Source organism: Sabethes cyaneus, chromosome 3, assembly GCF_943734655.1.
Source record: "Sabethes cyaneus chromosome 3, idSabCyanKW18_F2, whole genome shotgun sequence".
NCBI lineage: Eukaryota > Metazoa > Arthropoda > Insecta > Diptera > Culicidae > Sabethes > Sabethes cyaneus.
The window spans coordinates 243,809,696-243,826,177 of NC_071355.1; the positions used below are offsets into that span (position 1 = coordinate 243,809,696).

At 41.1% G+C, this 16,482-nt stretch overlaps 1 protein-coding gene across 2 annotated transcripts in view; it reads right to left on the reverse strand.

Annotated features, from left to right (window-relative positions):
- LOC128744002 (protein sickie-like) overlaps positions 1-16,482 on the reverse strand; it is a 99,147-nt gene that overhangs the window by 1,388 nt on the left and 81,277 nt on the right. Inside the window, exons 3-5 of one of the 2 annotated variants that reach the window (XM_053840738.1) lie at positions 570-653; positions 387-509; positions 14-320 (exon numbers count right to left, since the gene is read on the reverse strand). In XM_053840738.1, coding sequence (XP_053696713.1) covers positions 14-320; positions 387-509; positions 570-653 — 514 coding nt within the window. Of the gene's footprint in view, positions 1-13; positions 324-386; positions 510-569; positions 654-16,482 lie in introns of both variants that reach the window. The other variant, XM_053840736.1, reaches the window with a different exon arrangement.

Here is a 16,482-nt window from a genome sequence, read left to right on the forward strand (position 1 = left end):
AGACTTGTAGTACCGTTTAGTATTGGACTGGTGGAGCTTGTCGGGCTTATATTATAAGGAGATATTGGGGAAGCGCAGATATCCTCCCGACTGCGATATGCTTGAAGGGACGTTTCCACGCTTGAAGTGGAACCTTGACTGACCGGTCGATTCGGTTTGGGATCCTTGTGGCTTCGCGAAAAAGCTCGGGTAAGAGAGAGCCGAAGGCCTCCCTTCTTCTTCGGCTTTTCCGGCGGGGCAGAACTGACGGAACTAACCGAATGCATCGAATCGGCACTGTTATGGCGTTTCTTCTCGCTTCTCGGTGGTGGTGGTGGCGGCTGCTAAAATGAGAAAAGCGATTAGTTTGAATTTCGGCCTGCAGCGCTTGTGGCTTCGTTAATTACCGCCGTTCCAGTGGTGGTCGTGCCGTGAGCGGCACTCAACGCCAGCAGCTGCGTGGCGGCAATTCCCGCCGACTGTTGACGTAGAAGCTCGATCGTTTGTCGCATTTCTTGAATTTCGTTCTCCTGCAAATGTGAGCCAAATTAGCCATCAATTAAATGGATTTGTTGTCATCGTAAAATTACCTTCTGATCTTTGGAAACGGTCAGTTTCTGCAGCTTCTGGGATACATTAATCAAACTCTGCTCGAAGGCCTCTACAACGTGCGTCTGAAATAAAGCAATAAAAAACGAACGTTAAGTTCAAACAGTCAGCAGTTAACACCCGGCCGGCTTCCAGGTGGTAATCACGTCCGTCCCCTCAAACATAGTCTAACAGATAGGCATCGAATTGAATCCATCATTTTCAACGTTCGATGATTGATATGGCCGATCCCTCAAAGTGCAGAGCCGGCGACCACCCAACAACCCGCCAAAATCGATACCGCAAACCATACGGCATCGATCAAGTAGGCGGCCCGTGCGTGAGTGGTTGCCTTCATGCAATTCTATAAACGAAAATCGAGCTCTAAAAGTTTACGACCAGCAGCGCTTCTTTTCGACTCGTAGTAGGCCGCCATGGAATGGAGAATAGTTTTCTTCGTTCGGAAACTCTAATGTCACTTTCCGTCATTAAAAATTCGTTGCTACCGAGATGGCACCTAATGTCACACTACCCAGACCATCACACCGCACCGCACCGGGTGGCGCGGTGCGGCGGTGGCCGCACATGGACAGCAAACGCCAAAACATCAACCCAGAAAACATGCAGCCTGGTAATTTATGCTGGCTTCGAATGATTTATGACTTTTTATGAGCGCGCGCGGTTGCTGCTGCTATTCGGAAAAACTAAATCGCGCTGACAAAAAGCCAAACCCTTCGGGCTCTTTTCTGTTGTCATTATGGAAAGTAATACACTGTGCATCGCGGCTAATAAAAAGTTTACATCGCGGCTAACAATAGCTGCTAACCTTCATTAGGGACGGAACAGCACGGCAAGACGGACGGAGAAGTCACGTGTGAAAGCTGGAAAGTGCTTTTGAGCAATAATTAAACCTAACTAACAATCGCACGCATGTTCCGATGCAAAAACATGCCCGTACAGATACACAGGGCACGCAACGTTAGTTAACTTTTTCCTTCCGTAGACGGAGGAACTTGATCGTAAGATTCAGCTGCGATGCTGATGCTGGCTTTCCGCTAAGTCAGTAGGCACTCACCAACCGACAGCCTTGTCGGCCTCGTTTAGTCAATAATAATAATGATAATGATCATCATCATCAGCATCATAGTACTTGGATGGAGGATAATTAAGCTGATAGGGTGACGACTATGCGCAGCTGCCTGCGCTGCCATTATTCGCTGGGTGGGAAATCGATTCGAGTTAAGTCGGTCGGTTGGAATCAATTATCTATATAGCTCTTATTATTAGCGCTAAGCAATGTTTGCGCATTTGAGCAAACCCCCTGGAGGGTCGTAAAACTGTCGATATTTTACGATTTGCGAAGGTGAATTGAAAATTGAGTCAACAGTCAAGATCGTTTGAGTAATAAATTTCCCTCGGATATGATTCAACCAGCACACATGAGTCGAACGGTTCGCAAAGTGGTTCAGGGTGAAGCAGTAGAAGGACTGCACGACAATGTGCTGTATAAATTAAGTGTCAGTGAGAATTAAGACTCTCATGGAATTGATATGTGTATGATCCTTTTACATCTGCTTCCCGTGGTCGGATCATTGCAGAATTAGTGACAAAATAAGCGAAAAATTCTGTTAATTTGAGTTCTGAATTTAAAAACTAATGCTTTTTTTAGTATTTTTAGTCGTTCTTGTCCCCCTAACGAATAACCAAAATACCCCAATACTTAACTTTATTTCCAATATCGGACAAAAGTCTCACAAAAATCCATTGTTTTTCGGTAGAGTAGGACCATATCTTAAAACTGGCTTCCATAAGCGCAATTGAAATGGGTTTCATTTGTATTTTTCTATCAAAAAAGGGTAGAAGTCCAGCAAACTTAAATGAAAATGAATCAATATTGAATAACATTCCTTACAGTGTTATTCGCACGTTCGCAATTGATCGGGAGTCAACGTAATTGCAGTAATGTCTTATATTAAAGCTTGAAAGATTTTATTCAACAAATAAAACAAGTCACGGTACTTTTGAAACGAATGTAAAAAAAATTCAGTTTAATTTGTTGGTTTCGACGATGTCACGGCACGGGCACAACGCATTGTCCGGATATTCGTTTCATAAACACATGTAATGTGTTTTTCCCTCACTTACTACGACTCTCTTTCTGAACATTTTTGACCGTGTTTTTGTCTTTTTCTGATTTTCTGTTTTGCTTTTTCACTTTTTCCGACTCTCCTTTTTAATGTTTCTGGCTCTTTTTATAATTTTTCTTGACTATCTTGACTATTTTCTGTGACTCTCTTGTTGACCTTTTCTGTCTTTCTTTCTGACTTTGTCTCGAATCTCTCTCTCTCATACCTTTTCTTATTATGTTTTTTCACTTTCTCTAATTTTCTTTTTAACTTCCTTCAAAAAATTTTCTGACAATCTCTCTTCGAATTTTTTTTTTTGACTCCTTTGGGTTTCTTTGTCTCTTTCTAACTTTCTCTAGCGTTTATTTCGACTCTCATTTTTATTTTTCTTCATTCTATTTCTGCTTTTATGTGACTCTTTTTAACATTTTCTGACTCTCACCTGGGCTTTTTCTGACTCTCTTTCTGAATTTCTTTGGCTCACTTTTCGACTTTACTTGATGCTTTTCCTGACTTCCAGCCAGACTCTTTCTGACTTTCTCGGTTACTTTTTTTCACCATTTCTAATTCTTTCAGCCTTTCTTTGACTGACTTTTCGATTTTTCTGATCCTCTCTCAGACTTCGTCTTACTATTTTTCTACTATTTCTTCTTTCTTTTACTTTCTCTTTCTGTCACTCTATATTTCTATTCTTACTAACATTCTGTCTAATCTTTCACTAGGACTCTCTCTTCAGCATCAGCATCTGTTGCTCGAGCAGCACATACTGACTTTTTTTCTGCCTTGAATGATCTTCAACTCTCTCTCTCTCTCTCTCTCTCTCTCTCTCTCTCTCTCTCTCTGACTCTGACTCTTACATTCTCTCTGGATTTCTACTATTCGATTTTCTGCCTCTCGTTCTGGCTTTTTCTGACTCTTTTTATATTTTCACTTTTTCTGATTCTCTTTTTGACTTTTTCCAGCTCTCCTTTTAATTTAGTTTAATTTCAACATTTTCTGACTTTCTCTCACTCTACTTCTGACTTTAATTTACTCTCTTTCTGACTTTCTCCGAAACTCTTTCAACTTTTCTGTGATTCTTTTTGATTTTTTCTGGCTCTTCTATTGACTTTTCTGAGTCTCTCTTTCAGGCATCTTTTTTAACCTTCTCTGCTGACTCATTCTCGAACTGTTTTTGGTTACCTCTTGGGACTTGGGCTTTCAGTTTTTCTGACATTTACGACATTTTCTGCTTATTCTCCGTTTTCCGAGTTGCAGTGCTACAAAACTACAGCTTTGTTTACTTTGATGAAAACCTATTTGTAACGAAACTTAACAATAAAAACACTCAGATAAGCGGGGTGAGAAGGTCGTTTGATGCTATTAAATTATTTAGAAATTTTTCGGAAGAGATTTTCGAATCTCTTTAAAATCAGCAGATTTATCTTTCGATGAAGCAGCAGGGTATGAGGACAATGTTTCTGAAGCAACAGGAAGTTTGAACCGAACTTTTTTTATTTTTGAAGGTTTATCATTCTCATAATGGGTTCCACGAGTCCAACCATTATGCAAGAGAAATGGTGGTTAACTGTAACTTTGAAGTGTCGCTTGTTTTTGAGGATTGTATCCCCTCCTGCTACAAGAAGCAACTTTTTCATGACAAACCGATCCCAAGCAACAATGTGAGTTTTATTGTACTCTTATGATAGTCTTTCTGACCAATTTTGGTCTCAAATGCCATCATAAGAGTGTAATAAAACCCAAATTGTTACTTGGGATTCTACTCTGAAATTTAAAGTAGAAGGCTTTAACTCTATTTTAGAGTGCTATCAATTTTATTGAAACATTTTTTTCAATTGTTAAATGTACTAGAAATTTTGACGTCGTTATAAATATCTATTCGAATAAATCTACCTTATTTTTACGACCAAATTCTGAGGGCGCCATTTTGAGCATTTGCTTGAAGCGACAAATTGGCTAGCGCCGGCCCTGCCACTTGTCATTAGGCGTGGTACACTAATTACGTAACGCAAAAATTTCGGTTTTTTGAACCCCCCCCCCCCTCCCCTATGTAACATTAAGTAACGCTTGGCATAACCCCCCCCATTAAATTACGTAACGTTAACCAAACCTCCCCCCCCTTCGTACCTCAACATTCAATAAAAATGACTTGAAGCGCATATTTTTTTAGAATCTGTCCTGGTAGCAGGAAAAAGCCATGTCAGGTAACCGTCGGCAGTTGGCAATCACAGCATGGTTATGAGGTCGTTGCGTACGCCGACGACATAATACTTATTGTCAGCGGTAAATTTGTTGCAGTGCTGTCCAGTCGTATGCAAAAAGCTCTAAATATCACTTTTTCGTGGTGTTTACGAGAGGGGCTTAATATAAACCCCACCAAAACAGTGGTGATATTATTTACTAGGCGGAGGAGACATACTCTTACTCCCCCTGTACTGAATGGCGGCAGACTAAGCTTCAACAATGAAGTTAAACATCTGGGTAGTATCCTGGATCATAAACTGAACTGGAATGCCCGCCTAGACTATGCTGCAACTTCAGCCAGCTGGGCATGCAGTTCACTGTTTGGCAAAACTTGGGGACTGAAGTCTTAACTAGCCCTTTGGTCCTACACTACTAATGCACGACTTAGGCTAACTTATGCCACTCGTGTATGGTGGCCAAAGGTGAATGACGTGACAGCGCAGGCCAAGCTAAACAAAGTTCATCGCCTGGCATGTCTGTCAGTGACCAGCGTTATGCGCACAACACCAACTGCAGCCATGGAGGCAATGGTTATGCTTGCTACCTTTACATCTTTTTGTGAAGAAGGAAGCCGAACTCGGTGCACTAAGGTTGCAAAGGTGTCGTAACATACTGAAGGGGGACCAAATTGGCCATCTTCGCGCACTAAGGGAGTTTAAATTAACGACAATCTCTAACAAGGTAATTGATATAGATCGCACTGTATGGAACAATGGGGGGCCTGTTTTTCCATCCGGTACCATCTTGTTTCTGTACCCACCGTTTTTCGAGCGGAAGTATATGCAATATACATCTGCGTCAAGATATGTCTAAAACGAAAGTATAGGCATGCGAAAATCGGAATCTTTACGGACAGCCAGGCTGCAGTACTGGCACTCTTACTCTGTTACTGTGTCTCTTGCCGTATCAAGAATTCCTTTCCATTGTACTCGGTTCTGGGCTACTCGTCGCCAATTCGTTGCGCGTCTCGACACACGCAAGTCGGATTCAACCTGATCGAACCATCTAGCACATTGGGCCCCTCTATTTCTGGTGCCGGTGGGGTTCTCGAAGAGAACGGATTTCACATTGCATATTCGTCTGGCATCCTTGGGACGTGGCCGGCACACCGTAGTCTCCCAACTTTCGCCAGGTGTACGCTGGAAATCTCTCCAAGTAGTTGCTCTGCTCCTATGGAGCTCTTGCGTCTTCCAGGAACAGCTTCTTCGGAAGCCACCTATTAACTCCATACTCTGTATGGAAACTTCATCCTAAGAAGTTATTGGTTTCATTAACCATTTAGTACCTAATTGGGGCACAGTTTTACAGCCAAGCTCAACCCCTTCAATGGGTATGAGCAATTAGCAATCGGAGCCAGCTACAAAAGACAGTCTTTGTGACTGTCGCAGTGGCATTTTTTGAACCCAGTGCCCTTCTGGCATACAATATAGCATACATTAACGGTAACATTATTTTTGTGTTATTTAAATTACATTTCAAATTGTCCAACTATTGGTTTTAGATCAATTTTTCACATCCAGTTTGCCTTAACTATTTTTTGATTTCGTTGATTTTTTAAAATCAATTCTGTTACCATTTTTTCAGAATTTCATTTACAATTTAGGTTAAATACGTTAAATTTTTTATGATTTTTCAAGAATTTTAAGTAAAAATTAGAGGGTGCAACATGGGAAAAACAAAAATTCATTATATTATTTCGAATAACCATTTCGCTGCTACCCAAGCCTCAAACTGCCGGACGCGGAAACCATTAGTGAGAGCAGAACTTTTCTCATTAAAATTAAGTGTAACGGTTCGAGGAGGTTCGATACGCAGTATGGGAACGATTAAAATTCCACGCACGATATCGGTTCGTTTGCTAATTTGGTACAATCGCAACAAGGCAATCTAATCTGATCCGAGTCGTACCGTATTTATAAGTCGCCTCGTCTGGGAATAAAGTGACTTTTATACAGACGATGTTCGGTAGACTTGCGATTTGATTATGCTTAAAGGAAAAATCAGAAAGTTGTATTATCATGATCGAATGGCTGACAAAAAAAGTTTTGATAAGTTTGACCTATGTATAATCAATATAGTGTAAATAGAATAGCAAACAACTTGAAAATATTGCTTTACTAGAAAGAAAATCGGAGAGTGCCAAATTAGGAATCACATGCTCGCTCTGTTTGTTTCGTTCAACCGAATTAATACAAGTTTTAGAAAACAATTTCTAAAAATTTCAAGTCTTGAAAATAAAATATTAGTGGTAAGTTAGTCAGACTGTGCTTCACATAGGGTTTTTTCCTAATTCCCGTCGTTATAAGTAAAGTCATTCTAGTTTTCATCATTTGTTGGATGGATTTCATGAATACTCCAAAAGTTCTTGTGCTGATTTGACTAAAACACACTTACCTTCCGATCCGTCAGCTTTGAAATCACTGAAAAGCGACAATTAAATTATTGCATATTATTGAAACTACGCAACTAACTTTATTTCTAAAATTCGTCGTACCATTTTAAAATTCTTCCATCAAAATTTTTCATCGTCCGAACTAAAAATCACAACAATGTTTACGACGCTAACGCACATGTATTTGTGTAGGACGGCATGACAAATGTTATTCTACAAAATTTCTGCAGGTCAGGCAAGTTTTCCTGGCTGTAGAATAACGACAATGCCTTGCGTGAATTATTTTCATTTATGAATGACGGAAATTAAAACGATTAGTCGACATTGTCTTCTTCGTCGCACGAAAAAACGTAGGAAATTTGGCTGGTGAGACTTCTTTAATGATAAAAAGCATTTAAATAAATCTCAGCTCACTTTGATTGATCGCATGTGATAGACAACAAACTAAAATATTAGGAATTAATTAGTTTTGCAATGTGCGTCATAAAAATGCTGACATTTTTAATAATTTGTGTTGGATAAGACGGGAATAGACAATTACGACGATGTAGCAACATACCCTATATTTCATCAACATTGCTATTTTTCCATTAAACTATCATTCCAGAGGCTATATTTGTTATGTGGCTATATTTATTATCAGTCACGAGTCAATGACGAGTGACTCCCCACAGGTTTGAATTATTGTCAATTCGCCCCAAACATAGTCTCTCTCCGAGAATCGGATATTCGACGCCATTGTGATGCAAGAAGCAATTGGCATTTAAAGTTATTTTCAATATTTTGCATGAAAACTTATACAATACGTACTGTTTGGAAATAGGAATGACTGTTAAAGGCAAAAAAAAACGATATTGATTACCGTGTTTAAATTCAAGATTGCGGACTATTACTTAGCATTCTGCATGAAAACACCTACAGTAGAGACTTTTTAAGAACGGACGTGACTGTTGGTGGTTGAAAATCTATATCGAAAATCTGTTAAATATTATCACATTCGTGTAACCATTTTCGGTGCCGTACATCACCCTCCCCCCTTGGGAAGAATGATGTAATACATCGGTTGTCACAATTTTTGTTTATTTTTGTAAGGAAGATTGCTTCGAACTTCCATACAAAATAATTGTAATTTTCCTTCAGTTTTCCTCATTTATATTGTTTTGAGGTGATAATAACTTGTGAATTCCTTACACGTAAGTAACAAAATTCGCTCCCAAAGTAATAAACAAGTGCTCGAAAATCTTTTGATTCATCAAGTGTTGCAAACTGGTTTTACCAAAAATTATTTTATCTGATATACATGTATGGAAGGTATAAGAAGGGGGTGCTACTGTAGCACAAAAGACTCAACATATCAACATTGATAGTTTTTCACGCACTGATCTATCATTCCAGCAACTGTATCTTACTTTATCAGTATCGAGTCAATGACGGGGTTGGTTGCACAGGTTTGAATTAGTGTCCGTTCGCGCGCCAAACATAGTCACTTTCCGAGATAAGCCATAAAGCCATTGACTCTGGCCTACCCAATTCGATCAGTCGAATAGTTCGAATGGATTCGATGGATCGAAAGGGGGCCCTCTATAGGCCGTATGTCGCCATCGTCGTCGTCGTCGGTTGGCATTCACCGGACCAACGCAACGCCACAATCTCCAATATGTGTACGCCTGTCCTAAAACGCGGGCCGCTTCTTATCGTCAAGTACGCGGTCGTGTTTTTTTTTTCGTCAGCATAAACCGAACCGGTTGAGCAAACAAACCGTGACGACCACATGTCCGCAGTGTGCGCAGTGTTTGCTCACTCAGTCAGTGCGCAGTGAGTGTATTTGCCCTCGCACTCTAAAGCATTTTTTCGCATCGCGTCAATTTTCGCTGTTTATCTGATCAGTGCTGATCACCCCCCGACCAGCCGAGAGCCCGCCGAAAAAGGCGCTTTATTTATTCGCATCTCAAAGATTTATCAACCTTACTTGACCGGAGAAAAATATTTACTCGCACGGTTCAACCGGAACTTCGTGGACACATTTGGGCCTCACGGAGATTGTACGGAGAGAAACTTTTTCAGCCTTCCACCCACCTACCTGCCTACTAATGGATGGAGTTGGGTACTTAGCCCCTTCGGGGTGGTTTGCAAAGTAACGCGTCATCCGATCGGAAGAAGCGAAACACGAGAACGCGATTCAAGTCCGCACTAGGAAAGCAATAAATCAAAATAAGGCAGTCGTTTGCTAAATTAAAAAAATACGACAGTGTGGTGCAACAGGCGGGGTAATTAATAATCGCTTAAAATAATAAACCAGCACCGGGTGTCATATGGTAAATGCTTAGCACATGCACATGTCAGCAGACAGATCACACGATTTGTTTGTTCGTTTGTTTAACGATGTGGTTCGAACCAAGTTTCTAACGTGTGAACCCAGCTTCGGTGCCTGCTAATGAGACAATTTCAAGTTTCTAGAAAACAGCTTCAGGACTAGGCTTTGATCGTTCACCCATCTCGACAACGGATAGAATTACGTTCTATTTCCGAAACCATACGAACGAGATGATCAAGGTTAACCTGGTCCGGCGGCAGCGGCGACGGTCAAGACAACCTCATCAGCATTCAGCTGAGCAACTTGCGCAAGCCCGTTTGTTCCGACCGAACTCGGTAACGGCAGTTTAAAAAGGCAAATAAAAGAAAAATAAACATGACAGGAAATCGAACCATCGTCGTCAACCATCGAGCTAGGGTGAGAGGTTCACGTTTGAACCGCAAACGTCCGTCCGCCGCAGTTAGGCAGGCAGGAAGGCAAAAAACCGGCGTACAGGCGATTTAACCCTACCACCGAAAAGACCAAAAAAAGGCTAAGCATATCAACAGGCAGTGTTGTGTTCGAACGACCGAAAGACGCCGGTTTTATGCATAAATTTACTCTGTTGAGGAACCCCACCACCCACCACCACCCGCCCCTCCCGGCTGGGCGGCTCAATCTTCGGGCTTAATATTTTTGTTTGCGATCGATCGATCGTTGGTACTCGCGCGGAATTGGCAACAAAAGCGACCATAGTTTTTCGATCTATTTGCATAACAACGACAACAACATGAACGAACTGAACGGCTTGGGTGCAATTCTTTTCTGTTTTCCTCCGAAAACCCGCTGCGAAGTCGTTAAATCGAGCTCTTTCGGGTTGGGTGTGGTTGAGTTTCTAAGCTCCAGTCCAGCCCAGCCAGCGCTTCGTTCCTTTTTATATTGGTTTTTCATTGTTCAGCTGAAAACGTGGGAATGGTTTGCGGTTAGTTCCAGTCCATTAGGATGGTTTAATGTTCGATTGCATGACAGTCAAGAACAAATGTTTCATTGTTTTATTTTTCAACTGAACTAAAGCGTCAATTAGAATTTGTCCGTTTGATTGCAAATTATTTAGTTTGAATAAAATACAACATTAAGTTTGAAACGAAAATATTTTTCGTCGAAGCAAAAAATGTCAATTGAATCGTCATCTTTCGATAAGCTAGACAGTTGCCCATTAATTTCCCGCGGACCACTCAGACAGATTACGAGAGCCAACACTGCTGGGGCTGCACGGCTGTTGACATCGTCCGGGTGGCTGGTGGACGCCACGCACAGGCCAGGCAATCGAAATCGAACCATCGACAGCCGCTGCTGGCAGTCGTCGACACCGTGTTGTGTCTCCGGGGGTGAACAAGATCACGCGGCAGCGATACCATAAATTACGTACGCGCCCAGCGTTGAAGGTCTGGCAAATTAAAATGTACGCCTTTTGCTGCAGTCCTGAATGCGTGCGGATAGAGAGAGTAAATTGTAATTGTAAATTGTACTTGCACAAACAACAGTGCCACAGTTCAGCTGAAATGACAAACAACTTCTGCCAGGGAATTGCCCAGCAACAGCGGAAAGGGGGAAATTGAAACATGCGTCTGGGCTCTGAGTCTGGTATGGTCGAAATGGCCGAGGATAGTGCTGAAACCTTTTCGGATGAGATAATTTCACGGTGAAAATGTCGTGTACGCCTCCTCATCGAAAGGTGACACCGTTCATGCCGTTTTATTGGCTTTCGATCTTTGTTTTGTAAATTTAAAATAAAAAATAAGTGTAACCAATTACAACAAAGACTCAAACCTGTTGACCTTTTTGTCTCTGCTAAAGGTTCATTAGTGCTTGCTTTCCTCCGAGCAGTTACTGTCGAACATCAATCACAGTCAACAATAGAAAAAATATGCAATAATTTAGAAAGTCTTATGCAATTTTTCACCCATTTTGAGCGTAAATATTCCGATGGAAGGAAATAATTTCACGGTTTAGCGACAAATCACGCGCACGCCGACCGGCTTGGGGCTATCATCGTATCAGTGACTGAGGCCTATCACTGATTTGACTCGCTGCTGCGTTACCAATCGATTTGACGACCACTTACCAGGTGACGACCCTCTTCACTGCTGTGTCTGGCCTGACCGACAAAGCGATACAAAAATAATTTTACGGCGAGTGAAATTCACTGCTTTGCTTCGAACAGCTTTCTTTGCAATTTTTTATTAGAATTGAACTGCAACTGCCGCCCATATAGGAGGTAGTAGACCAAGTCACGATTTTACAAAGGTGATGGTTTACGGCTTGGTCCGACAGTTGCAATTGCATACAATGTTCCGATCGAACGGACCAATTTAGCATTTAGCAATCACAACCGGTAGAATGCGTGGAATTTCAATCACACTAACCACACTTACTTAAGTGTGGCGAATTTAACTCGAAGCTGTTCTATTTAAATTGACTTGCAAAGAGTCAGCTGAAAACCTTTCCCGGAAGTGATGTGGATTCCTAGTTTTGAAACTCAAGCCACGGTGGAACAGAGAAGCATTATTCATTGGATTTGAGAAAATCCAGTAAATATTTCTGGAACGACGTTGACCTTAAAACGCAAAAATTATGATATGTCCAAGTGCCAAGCCGCGACTTACGTTACGGCTCGGATCGATGATCGTGCGCCGATTGGATCCCTTGATAGCGATTGTACCCAATTAGCAAACGAACAGATCGTGCGTGGAATTTTAATCACACGCTCATACCGCGATTCAAACGTGAACTCAGGGAAATTGCTACAGTTAATATTAATGACTTTCGGAACGGCTCTCACTAACGGTTTCCGGAAGTTTGAGTCTTGGGCAACAGAGAAGTGAATTATCAAAGAGATTTGAAATATTGGTCAAATCGGATAAGATTAAGATAAGAGACGCTTGGAAAATTCTGCATCGTGAAACTCTTTTTTCTTCGAAAAAAGCTGGCATAATCGGGATTCGACATTGAGCTGCTTTGGTCATACCGTAAGAACAGCCTCAAACCACCGAACTCTGACAGCTGCTTACTAAGCAAGTCATAAGAGGTGCAGAAGTATATTTTCTTTTATATACAATCAATCTTTGTAGCCCGATCTCGTCGATAACGATGCCAGACAATAACTGTGCATCAAATGCGTCCTGGTGCAAAATGTACTACGAATAAGTTCTCGTACTAGAAACCATTCGTAATAATTACACTTGCTGTAGAAAATAAGCCTGCGAATGTTCTTAAATACTATGAATTTATTATCAATTACAAATATAGTTTTACGAATATTTTTTTTTTTGAATAGAAATTATGTTCTCAGTGAGGGTAATATTGCTAGAGTCGGGCCACTGTCAAGATAGGATCATCGCGATTTTTGAGTTATAGTACCTCGAATCATCTGTGTACAAACATTGCAGATCATATCTCTGTGACTGCTCACTTTGCATGATATTGTGAGTTCAGATTGTGTTTTAAAACACGGCTTCTAAGTGCAGTAGCTAATACTAAAGGGTGCCCATGGTAAAATTGCAACACACTCTAACTTAGGCTCTAACTTTTGAACCGTTGGGTAAAATTATATGAAATTTGGTATGGAGAAACTTCCAAGTGCATTGTTCACACTGTGTGAGTCTTTTCATCTGTAAAACGCCGTCCAAAGAACAGCTTATGCATAAAATTAGAATCTATCCCATCGGGCCATCGGTAATAAGTTGAGAAACCCGAATTTTACGGTTTCCCGTGTCATAAAAACGGTTCGAAGAACGTCTGACTGTGGATCGTAAGCTAAGATGCGAAGAAAAAAGTCGTCCGTCCATACTGTTGAGGATTTGTGGGGGGGTTTGGGGGTTCAAGGCCCCCCCCCAGACGAAAATTTGATCTATACTTTTTAGCTTGAAATTTCATAGCCAGCTGGTTAGAGCACAGGAATATTTACGGGCCATGTTGTACGATCCTCGTCGTCGTCAGCAGCAGCTTAGAGCCGGGTTAGTTCTTTTCTTACTGTTTCAAGCTCTATTCAACTCGATCTTGGGTTACTCGCCGCTCATTTCCCAGGCGTCTCTGAAGTCGCAGTTTATTTTATTTAAAAAATAAAAAATGTCACTTTAGAACTGAACGAGCCATCTGTTTTCCTTACGACCTGTCCGGTACACCGTGGGTTACCGATTTTCGCCAAATGCACGTCTCCCCAAGCAGTATCTATTTATTTATTAACTTTTTTCAATGAGGCTTTCAACCAGTGGTTGGTTCGCCCCAAAAGCAGTATCTATTACCCTTGATTCATGCACCTTCGCTGCTCTTAGCTCACAGCTTGTACTCCTCCAAATGTCGTCCGCAAAGGCGCGTATGCCCTGCATCTGTGTTGTCAAATCTATAAAAACTATCGGTCTAGTAGGGGGTTCGTACGGCGGCTTATGCCTTTTGATCGTAGCGTTTTGCGAAGGGCAAAGCAGTTTCGATGTCCTGTTTGAATACGCCGCTTGTTTTATCTGAGATTGAGTGCGACGGAATCTATTACTGGATTCTCTGCGAGATAAATAGCCTTGTTAAATGTAAGAAGATTAGAACAATGTAACGTCCGTATAAATAGAATACTGTTGTCCGCGATAGTTTAGTTGCGTAATATAGATGGTCAAGTACGATCATGCGGTGTTTTATTCTGCCGAAAATTTGTCCTGTTTCGCTGTCCATTGAAAGCTGATACTATTCGTCTTATGGCCCACAGGATAAGTTCAAAGATAGTGGGTATCGTACTTTCGTCTGCGGATTTGTGCTGTCCGAAATTGGTGAGCAGCAACATCGCTGGATCTTCTTATTTGTGTTATCCACGGCTATCAGCCATCCCACATACGCGAACTCATCTGCCACTTTTGGTTCGTCGCCGTCAACGGTTACCGTCCGCGAAAAAAACACGTTCGTTTCGTTTGAGCTTCAGTCATTCATATATTTAATCTTCGACGCGTTTATTTTAGGCCGAATCCTCCTAGCCACCGCTTTCAGTTTAGCGCAAATGACCTCTGCAGTGGCAAAGTTTCTGGTTTTAATATCAAAGTCACCTGCGTAGCCAAGAAGTTTGCTGCCTTTTCTGAAAATCAAACCACCAGTTTCGAAATCTGCTCGGTGGATCACTTCAAGAGCGAAGTTTTAAATTTTGCAAGATAAGTTGTTAGCAGCACCTTCACTACGTCTCGAAGAGACTCGATCCGATGGGCTCTAACAGCCTCTCCCAGCCGAGATTCGAACATACGACGTATCTCAATGCCAACTGGGAGACAAAATTTTAACATTCGGTTTCTATTATTTCAATATTATCTTTTTAGTGAAAAAAACACTCAATTTCAACCAAAATAGCTTTCAACTGAAAATAATTCCCCATTTCCTGAATAAACTCCTTACGGTTAGGCTATGTCAGATTTTTTTTGTAACCCCCCTCCCCCCCCCAGGAAACATTTCTGGCTACGCCCATGCTGTAAGAGATAAATTAGATGTTCCAGAAAGCATCCGAAAATAGCAGATGTCGAAGTTTACCAAGAAATTCTTGATTTGGCAAGCATAAATGTTTTACTGTACTACTGCATTACGTCATTCTTTCAAAGGGGGGTGGTGTACGGTGTACGATCGACTAAGAAATGAATCTAGTTTTTGGGAAAAATATATTCCTTAATCAATTTATGTACTGGAAAAAATACAAACGACGGAAAAAATGTCAAAAACTGCCTATTTCAATCATTATATCTATAACAATTTTGACGTAGGCCTTACGTCGAAAATAGCTGGTACAGAGTGTAATTCTAAAAAATCAAAAAATGCGAGCGGAGCGAAAATATCGAAGTTTTTAAACGCTAATAGCACAGAACAGAAGTGGAAGTCCGAACGATTCGGCAATCAAAACTGGTAACAGAGTCTTTTTTGTTTTTATTTTTCTTTGGGAAGGTTTTCGCATAGCAGCGAATAATAGCAATATAAGCAGAACGCTCGCTGCCAATCGCATAGCAGCTTTCACATGCTTTCGTGTGCATTCGTATGCGCTCGTGTTTTCGTGAAAAAAAGTGACTCGCTACCGCTAGGTTCGCTAGTATTTGTAGAAAGTAGCATATACGTGTTTGGATTTCTACTTCCACTTCTGTTCTGTGCTAATAGCCTTGGTGCTACATGCCGTTATCGAAACTTGACCTTCTGTTTTTTATACGGCAGACTTCGCAGCCAGCTGTTAGAATACAGGACAATTGCAGGGCCAGTTGCTACGATCTTACTGATTCCAACAGCCCCTCCCAGCCGAGATTCAAACATACGACGACTGGCTTATTGGGCCAGCATCATACCTCGAGGCCAATTGGCAGGCCAACAAACGCTAATATCTCTGCCAATTAAGAATGTATTTTGATGGTTTGAATACCAATAGATTCATAATAGATGTAGCAATTATGTGGTTTTTATTACAACTATCATTTTCAATCACTAAATAGTGAAAATTAACGGAAAGTTTCAAGGTCAAATTTCCCCATCCGTTTTCTGTGCGTAATTTTTTTTTCACCAAATACAGTAATGTTCCGATTTTGTCAGCTCCCGATTTTGTCTACCCCCGATTTTGTCTGCCCCCGATTTATCAGCTTTTTATCCCGATTTTGTCAGCCTTTAAATTTTGTTTAACTTTTGTGCTTTCAAACAAGATTTATAAAATTTTTCAGCCTGCTTGAAACTATTCTAATTCACTGGGGAGAGTTTTTGAATAAAATGATGCCTTCTTGCGAGTAATTCGGGGTCAAAATTAGGGTATTTTCATAGTAAAAGTTCTATAGTTCCTAAATAAGCAAAGATAGAGGTATACT